Here is a 15,723-nt window from a genome sequence, read left to right on the forward strand (position 1 = left end):
CACTCAGTGATATGTTGTTTTAGATTTGCCCCAAATATAAAGCTGTTTAATCAGGACATAAAGTTCATTTCTTTGTCACATCTTTTTCACTTTTACTTTAGTGCCTTATTGTAAACAGGATGCATGTTTGGTAATATGTATATTCTGTACAGGCTTCCTCCTTTTCACTCTCAATTAGGTTAGTATTGTGTATAGGGCTGACCTCATTTAGTCGACTGGACAATTGTTTGGTCGATAGGCTGTTGGTCGACAGATTTATTTTGTAGAACAGTGGCAAATATATACATTTTTTTTTAAGTATGGCACACGAGACACCAGTAGTACATTTACCGTTAATTCCCTTAATTTCTTATGGTTTATGGTAATTTCTGTTAATAGATTCAATATACTATTATTACATTCTTACCGTTGTCATTGTAGGAGTGGACATGTTGTTTGCAGAGCACACCGCCTAGGCTAACTTGTTAGAAAAGGTTTATTTAATTCCATTTCCGAGTTTTGTTCGTTTGGAGCGCTCCTGTCAATCTTGAGTAAGGACACGCTTTTCATCATGCGTAGAACTAGGCAAATGTAGGTCTATATAGGTGATCTGAGACTATTTCTGATTGTCTTAACTCACCATCACTGTGGAGCATCTCAAAGTAATGTTTTATTTGCCTCATCCATTGAGAATGAGAATAGATCCTCATTGTAGCCAATTTGAAAAATATTTATCGTTCGCGCCCTTTTGATAACCACTCGGCATTCATGGGGGAAAAAAGTCATAAAATAGGCCTACCTACTTCTTATCACTTGCGCAACTAGCCTACAGCAACTAGCCTACAGCAACTAGCCTACAGCAACTAGCCTACAGCTGTGTGTGTCTGTCCGGAGCTCACTGGCGAGGGAAACAGAAACAAACAGAAAACCACCACCACTACAGTGCCTTGGGAAAGTATTCAGACCCCTTGGCTTTTCCCACATTTTGTTAGGCTACTGCCTTATTCGAAAATTGATTAAGTAAATAAAAAATCTTCAGCAATACCCCATAATGACAAAGCGAAAAACAGAAAAAACAGAAATACCTTATTTACATCAGTATTCAGACCTTTAGCTATGAGATTCAAAATTGAGCTCACGTGCATCCTGTTTCCATTGATCATCCTTAAGATGTTTCTACAAAATTGATTGGAGTACACCTGTGGTAAATGCAATTGATTGGACATGATTTGGAAAGGCACACACCTGTCTGTAGAAGGTACCACAGTTGACAGAGCAAAAAACAAGCCATGAGGTCAAAGGAATAGTCTATAGAGCTCCGACACAGGATTGTGTCGAGGCACAGATCTGGGGAAGTGTACCAAACAAGGCCAAACTGAGTAATCGGGGGACCAAGAACCTGATGGTCACTCTGACAGAATTCCAGAGTTCTTCTGTGGAGATGGGAAAACATTCCAGAAGGACAACCATCTCTGCAGCACTCCACCAATCAGGCCTTTAGGGTAGAGTGGCCAGACGGAAGCCACTCCTCAGTAAAAGGCACCTAAAACGACTCTCAGATCATGAGAAATTAGATTCTCTGGTCTGATGAATCCAAGATTGAACTCTGGCCTGAATGAGTCACGTCTGGAGAAAACCTGCCACCATCCCTACGATGAAGCATGGTGGTGGCAGCATCATGCTGTGGGGGTGTTTTTCAGCGGCAGGGACTGAGAGACTAGTCAGGATCGAGGGAAAGATGAACAGAGCAAAGTACAGAAAGACCCTTGATGAAAACCTGCTCCAGATCGCTCAGGACCTCAGACTGGGGCGAAGGTTCACCTTCAAACAGGACAACGACCCACAATGAGCACACAGCCAAGACTTTGGGACAAGTCTCTGAATGTCCTAGAGTGGCCCAGCCAGAGACCGGACCGGAACCCTGGAGAGAACTCAAAATAGCTGTGCAGCATCGCTCCCCATCCAACCTGACAGAGCTTGAGAGGATCTGCAGAGAGGAATGGGAGAAACTCCCCAAATACAGGTGTGCCAAGCTTGCAGCGTCATACCCAAGAAGATTCGAGGCTGTAATTGCTGCCAAAGGTGCTTCAACAAAGTACTGAGTAAAGGGTCTGAATACTTATGTAAATGTGATTTATATATTGTTTAAAAAATAAATTTGCAAAAAGTTATAAAAAACTGTTTTTGTTTTGTCATTACGGAGTAGTGTGTGTAAATTGATGAGGGGAAAAAACAACAGAAACCATTTTAGAACAAGGCTGTAACAAAATGTGGAAAAATACTACTGAATACTACTACCACCACCACCACTAATACTACTACTACCACTAATACTACTACTACCACTAATACTACTACCACCACCACTACTACCACCACCACTACTACCACCACCACTACTACTACTACCACTAATAGTACCACCACCACATCTAATACTACCACCACCACACTACCACTAATACTACTACCAATAATAGTACTACCACCACCACTACTAATACTACCACCACTAATACTACCACCACCACTAATACTACTACCACTAATACTACCACCACCACTAATACTACCACCACCACTAATACTACCACCACCACTAATACTACTACCACGAATACTACCACCACCACCACCAATACTACAACCACCACCACCACTACTACTACCACCACACTAATACTACTACCACTAATACTACCACCATCACCACCAATAATACCACTAATACTACCACCACCACTAATACTACTACCACGAATACTACCACCACCACCACCACTAATACTACAACCACCACCACCACTACTAATACTACAACCACCACCACCACTACTACTACTACCACCACACTACCACCACCACTAATACTACTACCACTAATACTACCACCATCACCACCACTAATACCACTAATACTACCACCACCACTAATACTACCACTAATACTACCACCACCAATACTACCACCACTAATACTAATACCACTAATACTACCATACTACTTCTACTAATACTACTACCCTTACCAACGGTCGTCTCAGAGATGGGTAGCCATGTTAAAAAATGGTCTGGCGGTCGTCTCAGAGATGGGTAGCCATGTTAAAATGGTATGGCGGTCGTCTCAGAGATGCGTAGCCATGTTAAAATGGTCTGGCGGTCGTCTCAGAGATGGGTAGCCATGTTAAAATGGTCTGTCACCTCTCTGTATCTGTGGATTAGCTTTAACTCCACCCCATCAGTCTTAATGATGAGTAGATCAGAATAGGTGAGGTGTAATTGCACTGGGCGTTAAGAGACAGTATTTCTGGGACACCAGTCTCTAACTTTATTGGTGGGATTCACAGATCTGGCATTAACCTACTGTAGGCAAATACTGCTGTGGAAAGTTCACAAGCCAAGTAACAACAGTGTGTCTTCAATAAGGCAGCAGTAGATTCACATTTATGTCTAATGTCTACCACAGGGGTGTCCAACCATGTTCCTGGAGAGCTACCCTCCTGTAGGTTTTCACTCCATCCCTGTTCCTGGAGAGCTACCCTCCTGTAGGTTTTTACTCCAACCCTGTTCCTGGAGAGCTACCCTCCTGTAGGTTTTTACTCCAACCCCAGTTGTAACTAACCGTGTTCAGTTTATCAACCAGCTAATTATTAGGATCAGGGGGGCAAGATTAGGGTTGGAGTGAAAACCTACAGGATGGTATCTCTTCAGGAACAGGGCTGGACAGCCCTGGTCTACCATCTCTCTCACACCTTTCTTTCTTTCCCTCTCTCTTGCTCACTCTCCCCCCTCCCTCCTCTGCCTGCCTCCCTCTCTCTATTTCTCCCCTGTCCTCTCCCTTTCCTTCCCTCTCTCTAGCTCACTCTCCCCCCTCCCTCCTCTGCCTGCCTCCCTCTTTCTCTCGCTCTCTTCTGACTCCCTCCTGCTCTCATCCCCCCTCTCCCTCTTTCCCTCTCTCTTGCTCACTCTCCTCTCCCTCCCTCTATTTCTCTCTCTCCTCTGACTCCCTCCTCATCCCCCTCCCCCCCACTCTCTCCCTCCCCCCCCCTCTCTCTCTCTCTCCTCTCCTCTCCCTCCTCTGCCCCTCTCTCTCTCCCTCTGCCCCTCTTCTCTCTCCTTCCCCCCCCCCCCCACTCTCTCCCTCCGCCCCCCCCTCTCTCTCCTTCTCTCTCCCTCCCCCCTCTTTCTCCCCTCCGCCACCTCTCTCTCCTCTCTCTCCCCCCTCCTCTCCATCCCCTCCGCCCCTCTCTCTCCCTCCCCCCCCCCTCTCTCCCTCCCTCTGCCCCTCTCTCTCCTTGTCCTCCTCCCTCCTCCCTCTGCCCTCTCTCTCCTTCTCTCCCTCCCTCCCCCCCACTCTCCCCTCTCTCCCTCCGACCCTCTCTCCCCTCCTCTCTCTCCCTCACCCCTCTTTCCCCCCCCCATCTCTCCCTCCCGCCCCCTCTCTCTCCTTCTCTCTCTCTCTCCTTCTCTCTCCTCTCCTCCCCCCCCCTCTTTCTCCCTCGCCCCCTCTCTCTCCCCTCAGCCCCCTCTCTCTCCCTCCGCCCCTCTCTCCCTCCGCCCCCTCTCTCCCTCCGCCCCTCTTTCTCCCGCCCCCTCTTTCTCCCTCCCCCACTCTCTCCCTCCCCCACTCTCTCCCTCCGCCCTTCTCTCTCTCCCCCCCTCCTCTCCATCCCTCCGCCCCTCTCTCTCCTTCCCCCCTCTCTCCCTCCCTCTGCCCCTTCTCTCTCCTTCTCTCCCTCCCTCCCTCCCCCCCCTCTCTCTCCTTCTCTCCCTCCCCCCCCTCTCTCTCCCTCCCTCCCTCTCTCTCTCTCCGCCAGGGTAGCCATACAGGGCCCAAATTAGGATCAATCTGAGATACTTTTGTATTCACCCCAGTGTCGTAGGTTCTAGAATGACCCGTGTAGAGTGATTGCAGCATGACAGTTTCGTTAAATAGCAAAGACAGGATTAAAATAAATCAGAAAAACAATACATTCCGGAGTGGCGCAGCGGTCTGAGGCACTGCATCTCAGTGCTAGAGGCGTCACTACAGTCCCTGGTTCGAATCCAGGCTGTATCACATTTGGCCGTGATTGGGAGTCCCATAGGGCAGCGCACAATTGGCCCAGCGTTGTCCGGGTTTGGCCGGGGTAAAGGGAAAGGGGGATACCTTGTCAGTTGTACAACTGAAGTGCCTTCCGCATTTAACCCAACCCCTCTGAATCAGAGTCACACTCTGACCACACTCTGACCACTAGGCCACCTGCGGTAAGCTGTCATTGTAAATAAGAATTTGTTCTTAACCGACTTGCCGAGTTAAATAAATTAAATACAGACAGACAGACACAGACAGACACACACTGCTGGGGAGGGATTAGAGGTCATTAATAAAAGTTGCATTAGGAAAATAAATAGACACCCAACAATTAATCTCCCAACCAACCCCAGGATGCCAAAGTGTTACACAAGGCCCTGTCCCTGATTTGGGCTATTTGAGTGTGATCCTGTAACCAAGGCTTTAAGCTCCCTGATGGGACTCTAAGGCCTTTAAATACCAAATGCCTTCCTATCCTATCACCCAGACTGACCACAGGGGCTGGCCCCCTCACTACACACTGCAGTACCAGACTGACCACAGGGGCTGGCCCCCTCACTACACACTGCAGTACCAGACTGACCACAGGGGCTGGCCCCCTCACTACACTAGACACTGTAGTACCAGACTGACCACAGGGGCTGGCCCCCTCACTACACTACACACTGTAGTACCAGACTGACCACAGGGGCTGGCCCCCTCACTAGACACCATAGTACCAGACACAGATATAGGGGCTGGCCCCCTCACTACACACCGTAGTACCAGACACAGATATAGGGGCTGGCCCCCCTCACTACACACCATAGTACCTGACACAGATATAGGGGCTGGCCCCCCTCACTACACACCATAGTACCAGACACAGATATAGGGGCTGGCCCCCTCACTACACTACACACTGTAGTACCAGACACAGATATAGGGGCTGGCCCCCTCACTACACACCGTAGTACCAGACACAGATATAGGGGCTGGCCCCCTCACTACACACCGTAGTACAAGATACAGATATAGGGGCTGGCCCCCTCACTACACACTGTAGTACCAGATATAGGGGCTGGCCCCCTCACTACACACTGTAGTACCAGACACAGATATAGGGGCTGGCCCCCTCACTACACACCGTAGTACAAGATACAGATATAGGGGCTGGCCCCCTCACTACACACTGTAGTACCAGATATAGGGGCTGGCCCCCTCACTACACACTGTAGTACCAGACACAGATATAGGGGCGAGAGAGGTGAGAATAGGGACAGTAAAGGTTTCCATATACTTATCGCAGTCAGATTGTTTTAGAGCAACGTTCCCATTTTGGTAATTAGATACCTAGGGCTGTGGAGGTCATGAAATGTTGTCAGCTGGTGTTGATTAGATACCTAGGGCTGTGGCGGTCATGAAATGTTGTCAGCTGGTGTTAATTAGATACCTAGAGCTGTGGCGGTCATGAAATGTTGTCAGCTGGTGTTAATTAGATACCTAGGGCTGTGGAGGTCATGAAATGTTGTCAGCTGGTGTTAATTAGATACCTAGGGCTGTGGAGGTCATGAAATGTTGTCAGCTGGTGTTAATTAGATACCTAGAGCTGTGGAGGTCATGAAATGTTGTCAGCTGGTGTTAATTAGATACCTAGAGCTGTGGCGGTCATGAAATGTTGTCAGCTGGTGTTAATTAGATACCTAGAGCTGTGGAGGTCATGAAATGTTGTCAGCTGGTGTTAATTAGATACCTAGGGCTGTGGAGGTCATGAAATGTTGTCAGCTGGTGTTAATTAGATACCTAGAGCTGTGGCGGTCATGAAATGTTGTCAGCTGGTGTTAATTAGATACCTAGAGCTGTGGCGGTCATGAAATGTTGTCAGCTGGTGTTAATTAGATACCTAGAGCTGTGGCGGTCATGAAATGTTGTCAGCCGGTGATTGTCAAGCAAATAACTGTCGGTCTCACGATAATTAACTGTTAATTAATATAAACACATTTAGCATCTCCTGGCTTCCACACATAGCCTACGAGGCACTGATGCACACCTTCAGAACATCTACATAAAAGTATAATAAATCAATTTATTATAGTCTACACCTTCACAATAAATCCATTCTTTATTTTAGACAGATCTAAAGAATACAGGATATGAAGAAAATGTAGTCTATTTCAGAAGAACGGAATAGCATACTCTGAGTTGTCATTATGTTAGGTCCTGATCTGGCCATGCCAAATGGCTGTGGGCAACACTAGTTAATTTATTAGCAGACAAGATTTGCGTAGAATTCCGTGGCATTATTTTATAGTGTGAAGAATACAATTGAATAAAACAGAATAAAAACAGAAAGGATATTTTCCCCAAACGATTTGAGGGAGTGATCACATGCGGCTATTCTGTGTGGAGGTTAACAAAGAAATAGGAACTGCTATAAGCTTGATTTACAGTTATTAATGAAACTTCAGTTGTTCTACAAATGTTGGGCTATATGTTTAGATGTTTAATACATTGTAAAGCTGCATGATGAGACTCTAATGATAAATTGAAAAAAGTTACACCCCTAATAGCTTCCCACATCTTGTCAAATCGAATCCCCGAGCTAACAAAGTCCAAATCTGTCATTCTGCCCCTGAGCAAGGCAGTTAACCCACTGTTCCCAGGGCACCGAAGACATGGATGTTGATTTTGGCAGCCCCCCGCACCTCTCTGATTCAGAGGGGTTGGGTTAAATGTGGAAGACACATTTCAGTTGAAGGCATTCAGTTGTATAACTGATGAGTTCTCCTTTTCCCTTTACCCCGGCCAAACCGAGACAACGCTGGGCCAATTTAGCTTCCCACATCTCCAAGTTGGTTAACTTCTTATCTACAAGCTAGCTAGCCTGTTAGCTTCCCACATCTCCGAGTTGATTAAACACTACAAGCTAGCTAGCCTTTTAGCTTTCCACATCTCCAAGTTGGTTAAACATTACAAGCTAGCTAGCCTTTCAGCTTTCCACATCTTCTAGTTGGTTAAACACTACAAGCTAGCTAGCCTTTTAGCTTTCCACATCTCCAAGTTGGTTAAACACTACAAGCTAGCTAGCCTTTTAGCTTTCCACATCTCCAAGTTGGTTAACTTCTTATCTACAAGCTAGCTAGCCTGTTAGCTTTCCAAATCTCCAAGTTGGTTAACTTCTTATCTACAAGCTAGCTAGCCTGTTAGCTTTCCAAATCTCCAAGTTGGTTAACTTCTTATCTACAAGCTAGCTAGCCTGTTAGCTTTCCACATCTCCAAGTTGGTTAAACACTACAAGCTAGCTAGCCTGTTAGCTTCCCACATCTCCAAGTTGGTTAAACACTACAAGCTAGCTAGCCTGTTAGCTTCCCACATCTCCAAGTTGGTTAAACACTACAAGCTAGCTAGCCTTTTAGCTTTCCACATCTCCAAGTTGGTTAACTTCTTATCTACAAGCTAGCTAACCTGTTAGCTTCCCACATCTCCAAGTTGGTTAAACACTACAAGCTAGCTAGCCTGTTAGCTTCCCACATGTCCAAGTTGGTTAACTTCTTATCTACAAGCTAGCTAGCCTGTTAGCTTCCAACATCTCCAAGTTGGTTAAACACTACAAGCTAGCTAGCCTTTTAGCTTTCCACATCTCCAAGTTGGTTAAACACTACAAGCTAGCTAGCCTTTCAGCTTTCCACATCTCCAAGTTGGTTAAACACTACAAGCTAGCTAGCCTGTTAGCTTCCCACATCTCCAAGTTGGTTAAACACTACAAGCTAGCTAGCCTGTTAGCTTCCCACATCCCCATGTGAAATTAAAATAATATGCCCTGGCAGATATTTGTATACTTGCTGGTGTAACCTACAACATTATCCCAATTTGATATTCTGATTTAATATATTCGCTACCATATCAGCCAAAATTAGAATGGCATCATTTTTTTGGTCACTGAGAAAAAAAAGAATGGCCTGTTTATCTAAATCGCCTAAAATAATTTTATCACTATGAAACAAAATACCCTTTTGGGGAATTGTAATTAGTCTACAATGTTGCACACCCTCTGCGGTATCAAGAATTGAATTGGAATTTATGAGCTGCATTGATCCTAACCCTGGTAGATACACTCAAAGACAAGCTTCAAGTTGTATTAGTGGTAAACACTGTCCAATTAAATGCTTACTTGCAGGTTCCTTCTCAACAACGCAACAAAATAAGAAATAAGAAAAGGTAAGAATACAAAAATAAAGTAAATTGCTAACATCCCTACAATAGTATATGTATTGGTTGAAGCTCAATGTTTTAAATTCTCCCTGCCATCCTAGCTAAGCCAATACGGGGCGGCAGGGTAGCCTAGTGGTTAGAGTGTTGCACTAGTAACTGGAAGGTTGCAAGTTCAAACCCCCGAGCTGACAAGGTACAAATCTGTCGTTCTGCCCCTGAACACACTGTTTCTAGGCCGTCATTGAAAATAAGAATTTGTTCTTTAACTGACTTGCCTAGTTAAATAAAGGTAATACAAATAAATAAATACGACAACAATGTCGATGAAAGTTCACTAAATCAAAGATCACCCCCCCCTACTTCCACTACTTTAATATAGTAACAAGTCCTGGTCACTGGGCTTTAGATGGATGGCTATTTACTGGGAACAGCCGTATTAGGTGTGCTATTCATTGACCATTAGATTTAGTGGTGGGCTTACATGGGATGACGAGGAATACCTTGTATATTCCCCCCCCCAGTAGATTTATGCACAGAGACCAGACCACGCAGCATGATTTGGTTTGTAATCTCAATAAACATAATCTCAATGGAAGGCATTTCCCCAGCCCAGATTAAATACACTATTCTGGTAGCTTCAGTGAGCCTGGTTAATCTAGCAGAAAGTAATAATACATGGCGAATATACAGTACAATGTTTTTGCTGCATACAAAGAGAGGTTCAGACAGACATAATAACATCTTTGATTTCTAGTTCCGGCTGGTAACACCGGTAAATAGATTTTAAAAAGAAAGTTTTACATTTTTTTTTTTACAATGGTATTTCACTTTAACAGAAACTACGTTGTGCTATACAAATAAACACCAACAGGAGTCTACCACCAGGCCATCAGACAGCTGACCCCAGACCTGCACCTTAGAGGCCATCTGCACCTTATAGAGGCCATCTGCACCTTATAGAGGCCATCTGCACCTTATAGAGGCCATCTGCACCTTATAGAGGCCATCTGCACTGAGTACCCAAATATCTAACCCTTTCACACAAACTTAGAAGCACACCCATAAAACACTCACACACACACACACACACACACACCCATAAACACACACAGGCACTCACACACACACACACCCATAAACACACACCCATAAACACACACAAGCACTCAAACACACACACAAACACACACACACACCCATAAACACACACAAGCACTCACACACACCCATAAACACACAACCATAAACACACACACACACCCATAAACACACACACACACACACACACACACAAGGACACACACCCATAAACACACACTCATAAACACACACCCACACACAGTCAACGCTGCTGTTCAATGATCTACTATTTATTGTGCTGTGTGACCAAGTCACTACCCACTTAATACAGTCCATTATTACTATACTACATCTTCTTTTACTTGCTATTTTTCCTCTATTGATGTTGACTGATGTACTGCATTGTTGAGGGGGATAGCACATAAGCATTTCACTGTGCCTTGTATACCTGCTGGAAACTGTGTATGTGACAAATGAAATGAGATTTATTTAAATTGATTTTGATTTGAAAAGGATAGTTACACTGTATTTGTAGTCTGTTACTTCCTGGTATTTATCCTTTATTGTCATTAACACGATGATATGATCATTCCATTACACTTCTCTAATAACCATGGTTTATTTGGGGCTCAGTTCAGTGTGTGTGTGTGTGTGTGTGTGTGTGTGTGTGTGTGTGTGTGTGTGTAAAGAAATTCAGACTTACATATGGGGGGCTGTCCAAGCTGTCTGTGTTGACCACCACAGGAGGTGGGTTTGCCTGCAACAGAAAAGCACAAAAATGAACTCAGTTTTGGTTCTAAAAAATATTTAATGATAAAATAAAATATTTTTTTCACCTCGCGATTCCCCTGTAAGTACTTTACAAAAGCTAAACACAACAACAACAGAAATTACAAAGTTACAAAAAATATTAGGCAAAACAAAAACATTGTTTTGGGGTGAGACAAAACTAATAACTTACTCTCCGCATGTTTTGGTACAACATTATGAAAGCATCGGTTAGAGATCACCACGGCAACATGACACTTTTCTATTGCAGAATATTAACTCCTGAAGCCTACAGCTGTGGCGTTGCTATGGCGTTGACCCAAACATCCCCAACTACATGGTTAATAACAGACAACTCCCTCCAGGATCCCTTGGTCTTCACTGGGCTTGTCTCTCCTCTCCTACAGGTCCTGAGGTTACAAAACAACCACCCAAACTAGCAAGTCCCTCCCTCAAAAACAATAATCCTTTAAACTCCAGCACCAAAACAGAAGCAAAATGGGAGGTGTGTAAAAAAATAAAGAGGAGAAGAGGGGAAATAGGGAAGAGAGGATGACCTGTGACGTGGGTGACGCGGGTGCAGGCAGAGAGGAGGGTGGAGAGATGACAGGAGTGGTCTCGGCTGGGATGGGGATCACAGGGATTATGGGTACGGGGGGCGGGACCACCACATCTGGCTGCTAAACAATGGCAATGGAGGTCAAGGGTCAGGGTAAAACACACAGGCAAGAATACACACACTGTGCAACACAACACTGATGCAGTAACACACAATGATATATCTACATGCTGAACGGGAAGAAGGGAGAGGAAGGGAGAGAGAGGAGTGAGAGAGAGAGAGAGAGAGAGAGAGAGAGAGAGAGAGAGAGAGAGAGAGAGAGAGAGAGAGAAAGAGAAAGGAGCGTGAGTAAGTGAGAGAGAAAAATATATTGAAAGAGAAAGTGAGAGAGAAAGAGATATTGAAAGAGAAAGTGAGAGAGAGGAATCAAGAAAGATTGAGTGAGAGAGGAATCGAGAAAGATTGAGTGAGAGAGAGGAATCGAGAAAGATTGAGTGAGAGAGAGAAAACAAGTGAGAGAAAGCAAATATGGTAATGTTCTAAACTGAATTATGATAATGTGGTAGTGAGGGAGGATTGTCTGGCAGTGGCAGCTGCTGAGGGCTCTAATGTGTGTAGATTATAGAGAGGGGGATGAGAGGAGAAAATAAAAAGAGAGGGAGGGAGGGAGGGAGGGAGGGAGGGAGGGAGGGAGGGAGGGAGGGAGGGAGGGAGGGAGGGAGGGAGGGAGGGAGGGAGGGAGGGAGGGAGGGAGGGAGGGAGGGAGGGAGGGAGGGAGGGAGGGAGGGAGGGAGGGAGGGAGGGAAGGGAGGGAGGGAGGGAAGGGAGGGAGGGAGGGGCTCAACCCCGCAGTATCAGAAAGGCTGTTAAAGTTTGGAGATTTGGCGTGTTGCTCGTGAGACTACCCGGGCAGGATTTACTATTATGTTATTGACGGAGTACTGAGAACGATGTGAACATTCCTTTAGGGTGAAATATGCAGATCGGCTTAAATGTATTTGGTGTTTGAGGAACATTTAGGTAAACAGGTTTCTCTTCTCAAGATAAAAAGGAAAAGAGATCTAGTATATGCAAACGCTAAGCCAGGATACTATGGACATACATAGATATAATTCAATTCCAGCAGGTATTTAACATGTTGAGGAACAAGTCCATTAGAGCTTATAGAATAGAGGTGTTCAACTCTGACCCTACGAGGTATGGGCTACTGCTGGTTCTGTTATGCAGGATCATTCATTGGTTCAAATCAGTCCCTGACTAGAAAAAAGCAGTGGAACTGGCTACGAGTTCCAGAATTTAATTTGAGGGTTCTAGAACATCAACAGTCACACGTAGGAAAGCAAGAACAGACGCTCCTATATAAAAGCATGGCCGTTCCATCCTCAGCACTCCTACGCTGAGACGCTTTGTGAGTACGGACCCAAAGCTACCATGTGCTCCTCTCCAGCCTATCAATGTAAATAACACTCATTGACAGTTTTCCTCAGTTTTCCTTAGTCTGATCTGGTGGCTCCATTGACAGAAGTGGCCGTGCTTTAGCTGTAAATTAACCCAGAATGACACTGATGAGTGGAGCTTTTAGTGTTGTTCTTTACACACACACACACACAAAATCTTAATTGGAGCCAGTTTGCTACAGCAGGAAAATAATCCTGCAGCAACAGGAAATGTGAATTATTATGTGGATTATAATTAATGGACTTATTTCTAGGGGTTGATACATTTTTCACAAGGGAAAATCAAGTTTGAAATTTCAAAGTATAAATGATAAACTTCACATTTCCTGCATTACAGGGTGATCAAATTAAGATCCTACACCTTCCGTACACACACAGCACTGATATCATCCTACATCATCATGGTGGTGTAAACACTGTAGCCTTCAATTCACACATTATGTGAGGAGGGAATACAACTGAGTTGTGGTGTGATGAGGGTGAATCATGCCAAAACACAAACTGATACATGTATTGACGGGACAAGAAAACAAATCAGATTTCCATAGCAACAGAGTGCTCCTTTTTCTCGTTGTCCCTCAGTCGAGCACCTGATTACCCTTGTGTTATCTGAAGGGTCAAAAATGACCCCCCCCCCCCCCCTGGCCACTCCTCATAGCCTGGTTCCTCTCTAGGTTTCTTTCTAGGTTGTGGCCTTTCTAGGGAGTTTTTCCTAGCCACCGTGCTTCTACACCTGCATTGCTTGCTGTTTGGGGTTTTAGGCTGGGTTTCTGTACAGCACTTTGAGATATCAGCTGATGTACGAAGGGCTATATAAATACATTTGATTTTGATTTGAGATGAAGAATAAATCCCCCAAGCTGAAAGAGAGACATTTTTGTCCAAGAACAGCAAAAAAGAACAGCAAAATAACACCATTGTCACCATATGACAGCCAGGGAAGGATGGCAGCACAAAATGTCATAAGGATAACCCCATGACCCCCAAGACATGCAGTTGCCCATGCCCAGGACATCGCTTCAACATTCTACATATTCATCACACCAGCCATCGAAAAAATCATCCTGGAGATGACAAATTTGGAGAGTTTCCATAAATATGGAGACAACAGGAAAAGTATGTATGAGATTGACCTGCGTGCCTACATAGGGCTGTTAATCTTAGCGGGTGTGTATAGGTCCCGAAGCGAGGCTACATAGGGCTGCTAATCTTAGCGGGTGTGTATAGGTCCCGAGGCGAGGCTACATAGGGCTGCTAATCTTAGCGGGTGTGTATAGGTCCCGAAGCGAGGCTACATGTAGTCTCTGGGATGCAGAGAGTGGAAGGGGGATTTTCCACGATGCCACTGAAAGTCTTTCACACTTTCTCAAGAATGCTACGATTTGATAACTGTGAGTCAAGACCTGCAAGACGTGTGAGAGACAAACTGGCAGCTATAAGAGGGGTCTGGGAGCAGTGGGAGGAGCCATAAGAGAGGTCTGGGAGCAGTGGGAGGGGCCATAAGAGAGGTCTGGGAGCAGTGGGAGGAGCCATAAGAGAGGTCTGGGAGAAGTGGGAGGAGCATCTGACGACCATAAGAGAGGTCTGGGGGAAGTGGGAGGAGCATCTGACGACCATAAGAGAGGTCTGGGGGAAGTGGGAGGAGCATCTGACGACCATAAGAGAGGTCTGGGGGAAGTGGGTGGAGCCATAAGAGAGGTCTGGGAGCAGTGGGAGGAGCATCTGACGACCATAAGAGAGGTCTGGGGGAAGTGGGAGGAGCATCTGACGACCATAAGAGAGGTCTGGGGGAAGTGGGTGGAGCCATAAGAGAGGTCTGGGAGAAGTGGGTGGAGCGTCTGCCGTACCTCTACAACCCTGGGCCTGAAGTAACAGTGGATGAGCAACTGGTTCCATTTAGAGGTACATTTATATTTTCATATCTGTAATGTAAGTGATTTTCACTGTTCATTGTATTATGTATTGCTGTAATATCATTGATCAAGATCATTGATTTATGCGATTGTTTTTTAAAACTGATACTAATTACTGATAGTTATCTCTTTTGCCAACAAAGTATGGCATCCAGATATGGGTGGCCTGTGATGCACAATCCAGCTACGCTTGGAAGATGCAAGTCTACACAGGGAAGCCGACCAGTGGAGGCCCGGAGAAGAACCAGGGGATGCGGGTTGTGCTTGATGTGACAGATGGACTAAGGGGGCACAAAATCACGTGTGACAATTTCTTCACCTCTTATGAACTCAGCCAGCAGCTCCTGAAGAGGAAGATCACCATGGTTGGCAGAGTTAGAAAGAACAAGCCTGAGCTCCCCCCTGCACTCTTCACAACAAGGGGAAGAGAGGCCTTCTCATAAAAAGGTTACCTTCACCCCCCCCCCCCACCACTCTAGTTTCTTACCTCCCAAAGAGGAACAAGAACGTGGTCCTCCTGAGCACACTGCACAAAATGGCTGAGATCAGTGATTGTGAGGACAGGAAGCCAGCCATCATCCTGGACTACAACCACAACAAAGGAGATGTGGACAACCTGGACAAGGTGATTGGAACTTACAGCTGCAGGAGGATGACTGCCCGCTGGCCCCTGGTCATCTTCCATAACATCATTGATGTGTC

At 45.4% G+C, this 15,723-nt stretch overlaps 1 protein-coding gene across 1 annotated transcript in view; it reads right to left on the reverse strand.

The window, feature by feature from the left end:
* Positions 1 to 15,723, reverse strand: part of LOC109903054 (disks large homolog 1) — a 287,487-nt gene that overhangs the window by 110,302 nt on the left and 161,462 nt on the right. Inside the window, 1 exon segment of the mRNA XM_031785507.1 lies at positions 11,028 to 11,081. Coding sequence (XP_031641367.1) covers positions 11,028 to 11,081 — 54 coding nt within the window.

Source organism: Oncorhynchus kisutch, linkage group LG13 (genome assembly GCF_002021735.2).
Source record: "Oncorhynchus kisutch isolate 150728-3 linkage group LG13, Okis_V2, whole genome shotgun sequence".
Classification (NCBI taxonomy): Eukaryota; Metazoa; Chordata; class Actinopteri; order Salmoniformes; family Salmonidae; genus Oncorhynchus; species Oncorhynchus kisutch.